Source organism: Bubalus kerabau, chromosome 5 (assembly GCF_029407905.1).
Source record: "Bubalus kerabau isolate K-KA32 ecotype Philippines breed swamp buffalo chromosome 5, PCC_UOA_SB_1v2, whole genome shotgun sequence".
Lineage (NCBI taxonomy): Eukaryota > Metazoa > Chordata > Mammalia > Artiodactyla > Bovidae > Bubalus > Bubalus kerabau.
The window spans coordinates 24,858,540-24,870,938 of NC_073628.1; the positions used below are offsets into that span (position 1 = coordinate 24,858,540).

Genomic DNA, 12,399 nt, shown 5'->3' on the forward strand with positions numbered 1-12,399 from the left:
CAGGGGATCTTCCAGGTCCAAGGAGTGAATCCATGTCTCCTGCATTGGCAGGCAGACTCTTTACCATCTGAGCCATCAGGGATTTTTACCACGTATAACATCTCATGCTGAGTCGAAGGGTAAAGAGGGTATTTATTGTTTACATATACCTTTTTCCTCTTCAAAATAACTCAGTTTCTTTTCTATCAGATACTTTGGGGATAAGATGGGCACTTACCATTAAACAGAAAATAATTTTTCAATTTTAAATGCTTATGTGAATGAACTATCCATATGGTTATAATAATAAAACAATATCACTTCTAAATCTAAGATTCTATAATGTGAATGGCAATAAAAAGATATATTTTTTAGAGACAAGAGAAAATAAGTACAGCATTATCAGGGAAAAGGAGGTGATAGAATTATCTCAGAAATGTGGAGTAAGGAAAGCTGCACAAAGACATAAGTCAAAATACACATAATTCTTCAGGGCCATTTATAGCTGTAAATCTCTTCCACAATAGTGTGGACCATATGTGTGTCCTATGACATAGAAATTATGTCTTATCACCCAGCATATGCCCTTGTACTTCCTAACACATTTTGTGCACAAACTAAGAATTAAAGATTGAGTTTTATAGATTGTAAATTGTTAAACGTTGTTTAATTTAGAGATCTCACTTTTGGAGATATTTGTCTTATTAGTAAACAGCAGCAGGGATACACGATATTGAGAAAGTCAGAAGATACGTATCAGAAGGATTTATTCCTTGAATTAAGATAAATAAATTTTGGAATTTCCCTGGCTGTCCAGTGATTAGGACTCAGCACTTTCACAGCAGTGGACCTGAGTTTAGTTCTTGGTTTGGGGAACTAAGATCCTGAAAGTCACATATTGCATCCAAAAAATAAAAATTTAAACTTAAAAAAATAATTTTTAAAAGATGAATAAGTCTTGACTAAAAAAGTTCCATATTCCATGCATATAATAATCCACATGAAGGCCTTTGGATATTGTTTTAATGTTTAGAGGTAATACAGAATTTTATGGACATGTGGACGCTGGCGCATCCTCAAACGCACTGTTCTCCGTATGATAACACTATGAGTCAAGTCCTCTCCCTGCCATTTCCATCCCAAATAATCAAGTTTTAATAGTAGCAATGATCTTATTAATTATGGACATACATTCCTGTGTCTGGACTATTTTCTTACCAAACTTTCTCAGGAAATCATAAATTTCTTCCAAGGCAAAATACTCTTTTTCACAGGAAACTTATTTTTTCAAGGATTTTATTAAAGGCAATTTAGATATAGTTATTCCTTAGGCTGTAGATCAGAGGATTCAGCATGGGCACAATAATGGTATAAAATACAGAAGACACTTTCCCTTGTTCCATGGAGCTGACTGATGATGGCTGCAAGTGCATGAATGCTGCAGATCCATAGAAAATAGTGACAGCTGAGATGTGGGAGCTGCATGTGCTGAAGGCTTTGGACCTGCCCTCTGTGGGACGAATGTGGAGGATGCTGGAGATGATGAAGATGTAGGAGCTGAGGATGGTCAGGATTGGAGTGAGGGTATCAAATGCACTGAAACACAAAACAACTACCTCATTGATGTAAGTAGTGGAACAGGAGAGCTCCAGTAGGGGAAAAAGATCACAGAGGTAATGGTTGATCACATCAGCCTTGCAGAAAAGCACTCTTAGCATGCAGCCTGTGTGAGCTGTGGCACCAGTCAAGCCCATGATATAAACCCCAACTACCATGCAAGAACAGAGCTGATAAGACATGGTGACATTGTAAAGCAAGGGGTTATAGATGGCAACATAGTGATCATATGCCATTACAACCAACATATGACTTTTTGATATAACAAAAACAAGGAAGAAGCATTGACGCTAATCTTACTGCATTGTGGTCAGAAAAGATGCTTGGAATAATTTCATTTTTTTTTTAATTTACCAAGTCTAGATTTATGGCCCAGGATGTGATCTACCCTGGAGAAGTTTCCATGTGCACTTGAGAAAAAAGGTGAAATTCATTATTTTGGGGTGGAATGTCCTATAGACATCAATTAGGTCTAGCTGGTCTATTGTATCATTTAAAGTTTGTGTTTCCTTGTTAATTTTCTGTTTAGTTGATCTATCCATAGGTGTGAGTGGGGTATTAAAGTCTCCCACTATTATTGTGTTATTGTTAATTTCCCCTTTCATACTTGTTAGCATTTGTCCTACATATTGTGGTGCTCCTATGTTGGGTGGATATATATTTATAACTGTTATATCTTCTTCTTGGATTGATCCTTTGATCATTATGTAGTGTCCTTCTTTGTCTGTTTTCACAGCCTTTGTTTTACAGTCTATTTTATCTGATATGAGTATTGCTACTCCTGTTTTCTTTTGGATACTGTAAAAGCAGTGCTAAGGGGAAAGTTCATAGCAATACAGGCATACCTCAAGAAACAAGAAAAAAGTCAAATAAATAACCTAACTCTACACCTAAAGCAACTAGAAAAGGAAGAAATGAAGAACCCCACGGTTAATAGAAGGAAAGAAATCTTAAAAATTAGGGCAGAAATAAATGCAAAAGAAACAAAAGAGACCATAGCAAAATTCAACAAAGCCAAAAGCTGGTTCTTTGAAAGGATAAATAAAATTGACAAACGATTAGCCAGACTCATCATGAAACAAAGGGAGAAAAATCAAATCAATAAAATTAGAAATGAAAATGGAGAGATCATGACAGACAACACAGAAATACAAAGGATCATAAGAGACTACTATCAGCAATTATATGCCAATAAAATGGACAACGAGGAAGAAATGGACAAATTCTTAGAAAAGTACAACTTTCCAAAACTCAACCAGGAAGAAATAGAAAATCTTAACAGACCTATCACAAGCATGGAAATTGAAACTGTAATTAGAAATCTTCCAGCAAACAAAAGCCCAGGTCCAGACGGCTTCACAGCTGAATTCTACCAAAAATTTAGAGAAGAGCTAACATCTATCCTACTCAAACTCTTCCAGAAAATTGCAGAGGAAGGTAAGCTTCCAAACTCATTCTATGAGGCCACCATCACCCTAATACAACAACCTGACAAAGATGGAACAAAAAAAGAAAACTACAGGCCAATATCACTGATGAACATATGCAAAAATCCTTAACAAAATTCTAGCAATCAGAATCCAACAACATATTAGAAAGATCATACATCATGACCAAGTGGGCTTTATCTCAGGGATGCAAGGATTCTTTAATATCCAGAAATCAATCAATGTAATACACCACATTAACAAATTGAAAAATAAAAGCCATATGATTATCTCAATAGATGCAGAGAAAGCTTTTGACAAAATTCAACATCCATTTATGTTGAAAGGAGCCATAGAAGGAACATACCTCAATATAATAAAAGCTATATATGACAAACCCTCAGCAAACATTATCCTCAATGGTGAAAAATTGAAAGCATTTCCCCTAAAGTCAGGAACAAGACAAGGGTGTCCACTTTCACCACTACTATTCAACATAGTTTTGGAAGTTTTGGCCACAGCAATCAGAGCAGAAAAAGAAATAAAAGGAATCCAAATTGGAAAGAAGAAGAAAAACTCTCACTGTTTGCCGATGACATGATCCTCTACATAGAAAACCCTAAAGACTCCACCAGAAAATTACTAGAGCTAATCAATGAATATAGTAAAGTTGCAGGATATAAAATCAACACATAGAAATCCCTTGCATTCCTATACACTAATAATGAGAAAATAGAAAGAGAAATTAAGGAAACAATTCCATTCACCATTGCAAAGAAAAGAATAAAATACTTAGGAATATATCTACCTAAAGAATTGGGACTGGTGCACTGGGACGACCCAGAGGGATGGTACAGGGAGGGAGGAGGGTTCAGGATGGGGAACACGTGTATACCTGTGGCGGATTCATGTTGATATATGGCAAAACCAATACAATACTGTAAAGTTAAAAAATAAAATAAAATAAAAAAGAAACTAAATACCTCTATATAGAAAACTATAAAACACTGGTGAAAGAAATCAAAGAGGACACCACTAATAGATGGAGAAATATGCCATGTTCATGGATCGGAAGACTCAATATAGTAAAAATGAGTATACTACCCAAAGCAATCTATAGATTCAATGCAATCTCTATCCAACTACCAACAGTATTTTTCACAGAGCTAGAACAAATAATTTCATAATTTGTATGGAAATACAAAAAACCTCGTATAGCCAAAGCAATCTTGAGAAAGAAGAATGGAACTGGAAGAATCAACCTACCTGACTTCAGGCTCTACTACAAAGCCACAGTCATCAAGACAGTATGGTACTGGCACAAAGACAGAAATATAGATCAATGGAACAAAATAGAAAGCCCAGAGATAAATCCACGCACCTATGGACACCTTATCTTTGACAAACGAGGCAAGAATATACAATGGAGAAAAGACAATCTCTTTAACAAGTGGTGCTGGGAAACCTGGTCAATCACTTGTAAAAGAATGAAATTAGAACACTTTCTAACACCATACACAAAGTAAACTCAAAATGGATTAAAGATTTAAACGTAAGACCAGAAACTATAAAACTCTTAGAGGAGAACATAGGCAAAACACTTCGACATACATCACAGCAGGATCCTCTATGACCCACCTCCCAGAATTATTGGAAATAAAAGGAAAAATAAACAAATGGGACCTAATTAAACTTAAAAGCTTCTGCACAACAAAGGAAACTATAAGCAAGGTGAAAAGACAGCTTTCAGAATGGGGGGAAAAATAGCAAATGAAGCAACTGACAAACAACTAATCTCAAAAATATACAAGCAACACCTGAAGCTCAATTCCAGAAAAATAAATGACCCAATCAAAAAATGTGCCAAAGACCTAAATAGACATTTCTCCAAAGAAGACATACAGATGGCTAACAGACACATGAAGAGATGCTCAACATCACTCATTATCACAGAAATTAAAATCAAAAACACAATAAGGTACCATTTCACTCCAGTCAGAATGGCTGCTGTTCAAAAGTCTACAAACAATAAATACTGGAGAGGGTGTGGATAAAAGGGAACCCTCTTACACTGTTGGTGGGAATGCAAACTAGTACAGCCGCTATGGAGAACAGTGTGGAGATTCCTTAAAAAACTGGAAATAGAACTGTCTTATAACCCAGCAATCTGACTGCTGGGCATACACACTGAGGAAACCAGAAATGAAAGAAACACATGTACCTCAATGTTCATCACAGCATTGTTTATAATAGCCAGGACATGGAAGCAACATAGATGTCCATCAGCAGATGAATGGATAAGAAAGCTGTGGTACATATGCACAATGGAGTATTACTCAGCCATTAAAAAGAATACATTTGAATCAGTTCTAATGAGGTGGATGAAACTGGAGCCTATTATACAGAGTGAAGTAAGCCAGAAAGAAAAATACCAATGCAGTATCAGATCAGATCAGTCGCTCAGTTGTGTCTGACTCTTTGCGACCCCATGAATCGCAGCACGCCAGGCCTCCCTGTCCATCACCAACTCCCGGAGTTCACTCAGACTCACGTCCATTGAGTCAGTGATGCCATCCAGCCATCTCATCTTCTGTCGTCCCCTTCTCCTCCTGCCCCCAATCCCTCCCAGCATCAGGGTCTTTTCCAATGAATCAACTCTTTGCATGAGGTGGCCAAAGTACTGAGTTTCAGCTTTAGCATCATTCCTTCCAAAGAAATCCCAGGGCTGATCTCCTTCAGAATGGACTGGTTGGATCTCCTTGCAGTCCAAGTGACTCTCAAGAGTCTTCGCCAACACCACAGTTCAAAAGCATCAATTCATCAATTGGTTAGTATACCAATGCAGTATACTAATGCATATATATGGAATTTAGAACAATGGTAACGATAACCCTGTATGCGAGACAGCAAAAGAGACACAGATGTATAGAACAGTCTTTTGGACTGGGAGAGGGAGAGGGTGGGATGATTTGGGGGAATGGCATGGAAACATGTATAATATCATTTAAGAAACAAATCATCAGTCCAGGTTTGATACAGGATCCTTGGGTTTGGTGCACTGGGATTACCCGGAGGGATGGTACGGGGAGGGAGGTGGGAGGGGGGTTCAGGATGGGGAACACGTGTACGCCCGTGGTGAATTCATGTTGATGTGTGGCAGCCCCAATACAATATAGTAAAGTAATTAGCTTCCAATTAAAATTAATAAATTTAAATTAAAAAAAGAAGAATTGACTCATACATGCTGGGTAGGAGATAGTATTCCTCTCTGTCACAAAACTCACCAGCATTTTGAGGGTAATGACAGTGAACTGACAGAGGTCAATGAAGGACAAGCTGCAGAGGAAATAGTACATGGGGGTGTGCAGGTGAGAACTGAGCCCAATCAGTGTGATCATGCCCAGGTTCCCCATCACCGTGACCACATAGATTCCTAGGAAGAGGAGGAAAAGGGGCAGCTGGAGTCCTGAATGCTCTGTTAGCCCAGCAAGGACGAACTCAGTCACTGAGGAGTGATTTCCTGCTGCCATTTTCCTCTGGGAATTTATGGAAGAATTGAAGAATTGGAGTGGATATTTATTGTCTTATAGCACAATGATGTGTAATATAAAAACCAGATTTTTCAAGCAGATAGCTCCAGTTCTCTGTCTGGTCCTGATCTACGTTAGTGGTCAAAGTGCATCTCAGTAACATAGAACATGTAAATATTAATAAATATAAGATAGAATGTTCCTTTGTCTGTCCTATGTTATCAAACCAAAGAACTCTCCTAGTGGGTCTCAGTATTGCGCAGTCCCTAGACAGCCAAAGAAATTTTCTGTTAACTTTATTATAAGAACTTTTCATGATTTGTTTTCATTACTCTCAACTCTTCTACAGAGCAAATACTAGTATGCCTATTTTACATGCTGGATAACTAATATAATGTTTGGATATTTTCTAAAAGTTCGGAATATAATAAGTACATGATCAAGCATACAAAATAAACCTTTCTGTCTCACTTTCCATCTCCTCTTTTAGCTACTCATATCTGCCTTTCTATCTCTTTGTCATATCAGAGCAACCATTCACAGTAATTAAAGTAAGTGGAAAAATTAATATAAGGTACTGACAGTAGTGTATAAATAACTTTAGATCCTTTAGAGTGAATACCTTCACTATGGTCACCTTTTCAAAAATAATGAGGAGAATTCAGAAGTGTGAAATACTAAAGCCTAAATTCATTCATCCTAAAATATCTTATGAAATATTAATCATGTGCTAAGTACATTGTATGGCCTGTTATGGTCCTGAGCTTAGGTTCTGGGAAACCAGGGCTGCAGAATGTCAATCTTGCATGATCCTTAGGCTATAACAATAGTATGGGTGTGGTCTTGGTGTCTTTGTACTCACCTTCAAACCAAAACTCCCCCATAGACACAAGAGACCAAAGCTGAAAGAATATTTGCATCTTTCTATCTCCCAGTCCATTCTGAAGGAGATCAGCCCTGGGATTTCTTTGGAAGGAATGATGCTAAAGCTGAAACTCCAGTCCTTTGGCCACCTCATGCGAAAAGTAGACTCATTGGAAAAGACTCTGATGCTGGGAGGGACTGGGGGCAGGAGGAGAAGGGGATGACAGAGGATGAGATGGCTGGATGGCATCACTGACTCGATGGACGTGAGTCTGAGTGAACTCCAGGAGTTGGTGATGGACAGGGAGGCCTGGCCTGCTGCGATTCAAGGGGTCGCAAAGAGTCGGACACGACTGAGCGACTGATCTGATCTGATCTCTGGGATATGGGGGAAGAAGGCTGATGATTCCATGCACAGCATAGTGTGATGACTTCAAAAGAAAGAGACTCAAAATATATCATCAGAGGTTATCAGTATATCAAAGCTGATTACGATTTATTCAGTGCAAACTATGTGTTGTGCAAGGCCTTTTAAAAATGGTGTCCCAGATATCTTCAGTTCAGTTCAGCTCAGTTTAGTCACTCAGTCGTGTCAGACTCTTTGTGACAGCATGAATCGCAGCACGCCAGGCCTCCCTGTCCATCACCAACTCCCGGAGTTCACTCAGACTCAAGTCCATCGAGTCAGTGATGCCATCCAGCAATCTCATCCTCTGTCATCCCCTTCTCCTCCTGCTCCCAATCCCTCCCAGCATCAGAGTCTTTTCCAATGAGTCAACTCTTCGCATGAGGTGGCCAAAGGACTGGAGTTTCAGCTTTAGCATCATTCCTTCCAAAGAAATCCCAGGGCTGATCTCCTTCAGAATGAACTGGTCGGATCTCCTTGCAGTCCAAGGGAATCTCAAGAGTCTTCTGCAACATTACAGTTCAAAAGTATCAATTCTTCGGCGCTCAGCCTTCTTCACAGTCCAACTCTCACATCCATACATGACCATAGCAAAAACCATAGCCTTGACTAGACGAACCTTTGTTGGCAAAGTAATGTCTCTGCTTTTGAATATGCTATCTAGGTTCGTCATAACTTTCCTTCCAAGCAGTAAGCGTCTTTTAATTTCATGGCTGCAGTCACCATCTGCAGTGATTTTGGAGCCCCCAAAAATAAAGTCTGACACTGTTTCCACTGTTTCCCCATCTATTTCCCATGAAGTGATGGGACCAGATGCCATGATCTTCGTTTTCTGAATGTTGAGCTTTACGCCAACTTTTTCACTCTCCACTTTCACTTTCATCAAGAGGCTTTTGAGTTCCTCTTCACTTTCTGCCATAAGGGTGGTGTCATCTGCATTTCTGAGGTTATTGATATTTCTCCTGGCAATCTTGATTTCAGCTTGTGTTTCTTCCAGCCCAGAGTTTCTCATGATGTACTCTGCATAGAAGTTAAATAAGCAGGGTGACAATATACAGCCTTGACGTCCTCCTTTTCCTGTTTGGAAACAGTCTGTTGTTCCATGTCCAGTTCTAACTGTTGCTTCCTGACCTGCATATAGGTTTCTCAAGAGGCAGGACAGGTGTTCTGGTATTCCCATCTCTTTCAGAATTTTCCACAGTTTATTGTGATCCACACAGTCAAAGGCTTTGGCATAGTCAATAAAGCAGAAATAGATGTTTTTCTGGAACTCTCTTGCTTTTTCCATGATCCAGTGGATGTTGGCAATTTGATCTCTGGTTCCTCTGCCTTTTCTAAAACCAGCCAGAAATCTTATGAGTGTGTTATTCCTATTATATTGATGAAGATGCCATTAATAAATTCAGAGACTTAAGTGATTTGTTAGCCATGACTGGTTTTTCAATATCAATGTGGATAATGATTTCCTAAGAGTACAGATAAAAAAAGGAAATTGACATAGCCATAAGAAAAAAAAGTGGTAATTAAGGACTTGTGCTAATACTGATATCTTCTGGAAATACTATCTCAAAATCAAAACATGCATAAAACATATCCTAGATGCAAAGAGCATAAGAGCTAGAAAAATTTATAATCATAATACTAACATTTATTTTCTGCCACCCTCTTGTTATTGACACTTTTCATCCATAGACAGAAATTTCAGTTATGAATATGAAGATCATCATTTCTGAGTAAGTTCCTCTTAGTCTTTAGCTAGCAGGACACTGCAAAATTGTGATTTTTTAAAAAGCTACTTTTGTAGAGTTTAGTGATAACGGAAGGTAAAACTGTTCACCTTTTTAAATAGAAATTTACTTTTTTAAAAAAGTGGAACTTACACTTTGAGATATTATTTTGAGAATTATTCCATGGTACTGTATACCTAGACTTGTACTGAAAAAATATTATGCTAATAACTCTGATGATACCATAAAAGAAATCATTATGAAATTTGTAGATGACATTAACATAGGGAAGACTAACAGACACTTTTATGATGATAATGATTCTAGAAGATACTATTAGCCTGTGGATCTGATAGCCTTTGATATTATAAAGAATTTAACAGTCTGTAAGTACAGTTTTCTGTGGACACTTAGGATAGAGAGATGAATAAGATAGAATCCCTACTCTTCAGAGTTTTGCAGTCTAGAGAGAGTAGAGGGGGCAGACTAGACAATGTGATAAATGATTGAACAGATCCTTCAGGACATGGTGGCTATCGTGCTAACCCAGAGTAGGGGTTAGTGAAAGCTTCCAAAAGAAAGCTGAATCTGGAAGGATATAAGTAGGAATAAGTCAGGTCTGCAAAAAAACCTTCACAATTGGGAAGCACTGGCCTAACGAATCTGTGTTCAACACATCTGGATCAAGAGAAAACACATCAAACTGCCAATGATTTCATTAAAAAGAACATAACATCCAAAATTAAGGGAGTGATAATCACACAAGAAAAAAATACATCTGGTGAATTGTGCTTAGTTCTGGGGGCTACAATTTACGATGGTGAATTTCAAATTATAATTATCCAAGACAACAATATTTGGATCAAAATACTTTACTCCAAGTACCTACACAACTAATAACATGAATTGGAATTAGATTTATTATATGTTACCTCAAAGGACAGGACCACAGCCTATAAAAAACGTGTTTCAATAGCAAGACTGTCTAACCATTAAATGGGTCTGAGTATAATAAGGGCTGAATTATGAAAAAGATAGTTTTCTGCATTCAGAGGTTTACATTGAGAAGTGAGTAACCATTTTTAGGTAGCAATCATTTTTAGGAAGTCTCTGTAATTGTGTGTGAAGTGGTTCAGTCAGTGCAGTTCAGTCGCTCAGTCGTGTCCGACTCTTTGTGACCCCATGATTCCCACCACCCCAGGCCTCCTTGTCCATCACCAACTCCCAGAGATCACTCGAACTCATGTCCATCAAGTCGGTGATGCCATCCAGCCATCTCATCCTCTGTCGTCCCCTTCTCCTCCTGCCCCCAATCCCTCCCAGCATCAGACTCTTTTCCAATGAGTCAACTCTTCCCATCAGGTGGCCAAAGTATTGGAGTTTCAGCTTTAACATCATTCCTTCCAATGAGCACCCAGGACTGATCTCCTTTAGAATGGACTGGTTGGATCCCTTTGAAGTCCAAGGGAATCTCAAGAGTCTTCTCCAACACCACAGTTCAAAAACATCAATTCTTTAGCGCTCAGCCTTCTTCACAGTCCACCTCTCACATCCATACATGACCACAGGAAAAACCATAGCCTTGACTAGACGAACCTTTGTTGGCAAAGTAATGTCTCTGATTTTGAATATGCTATCTAGGTTGGTCATAGCTTTCTTTCCAAGGAGTAAGCGTTTTCCAATTTCATGACTGCAATCATCATGTGCAGTGATTTTGGACCCCCCCAAAATAAAGTCTGACACTGTTTCCACTGTTTCCCCATCTATTTGCCATGAAGTGATGGGACCAGATGCCATGATCTTAGTTTTCTGAATGTTGAGCTTTAAGCCAGCCTTTCCACTCTCCTCTTTCACTTTCATCAAGAGGCTTTTTAGTTCCTCTTCACTTTCTGCCATAAGGGTGGTGTCATCTGGATATCTGAGGTTATTGATATTTCTCCTGGCAATCTTGATTTTTCTGAGATTAAAAAATTCTGGAACAGATGAAGTTCAGATACTCCCCCTTTACTTGGAAACCTTAGGCTGGGTTGTATGTCTGCTTTGCAGCAAGTACTCTCTAGGGAAATCTTGATGATGATGGTAGGGACTCTTCACGATAGAAATTCCTATGCTGTCTTTCACTCAGTGTTCAAATTCAGATCTTGATTAGCATTGTTTTTAGAGATACTATGAATCAAGTGTCATGACTCCTTATTGTAGCTTCCTCATAATGCTACCAGAGACGCTTGTCAAAGTGACATGCTTTTATTTAAGGTTTCAATATATGAGTTATTAATAATATCAAAAACATGTTGGAAGCTATTGGAAACTCCCTTAAGATTTCCTTTCATGAGGGATGAGCTATTGGAGTATAGGAGCAATTAAAATTTGCTTTTTTTGTTCTTTGTTGATAATATCATTAGCTCTCGTGTGTAATACTCTAAGTGTTGAGACAGTAGACAGTCATTAGTTTAAGTGCTGAATTAAAGCCTGCAGACATTGCTCTAGATGGTCTTTGGAAACAACTTCCTATATGAATATAATTTCTGAAATATTTGAAATCATGATTTCAATCTTTTTATGTTTATTTGAGGTTTGGGGAATGTTTAATTGTATCTAATTATTAGTAGTAAACACCTCATTAGCACAGTAGGCAATGTGTCAGTTTTGTTAGTTGTAGCCACTGTATATAGTTTTCAAACATTTTATTTTTATGTACATAAATCAATTATTTATAGCCAGGATTTACTGAACATTTCCTATGCACTACATCTAATATTAATCTTGTTATATTTGTTAACTCATTCGATTCTCACTATAGCTCAGCGTGGAAGATGATATTAGGTTGAAAAGTGAAGCATTAGTTGTTA

At 38.1% G+C, this 12,399-nt stretch overlaps 1 protein-coding gene across 1 annotated transcript; it reads right to left on the reverse strand.

The window, feature by feature from the left end:
- Positions 1-1,289: 1,289 nt before the first annotated feature.
- On the reverse strand, positions 1,290-6,553 carry LOC129653757 (olfactory receptor 8G1-like). Its single transcript, XM_055583453.1, has 2 exons — positions 6,249-6,553; positions 1,290-1,878 (listed from the first exon to the last, which is right to left on the reverse strand). Exons 1-2 carry the CDS (start codon positions 6,551-6,553, stop codon positions 1,290-1,292), a joined length of 894 nt encoding a protein of 297 aa, XP_055439428.1.
- Between the last annotated feature and the right edge of the window lie 5,846 nt (positions 6,554-12,399).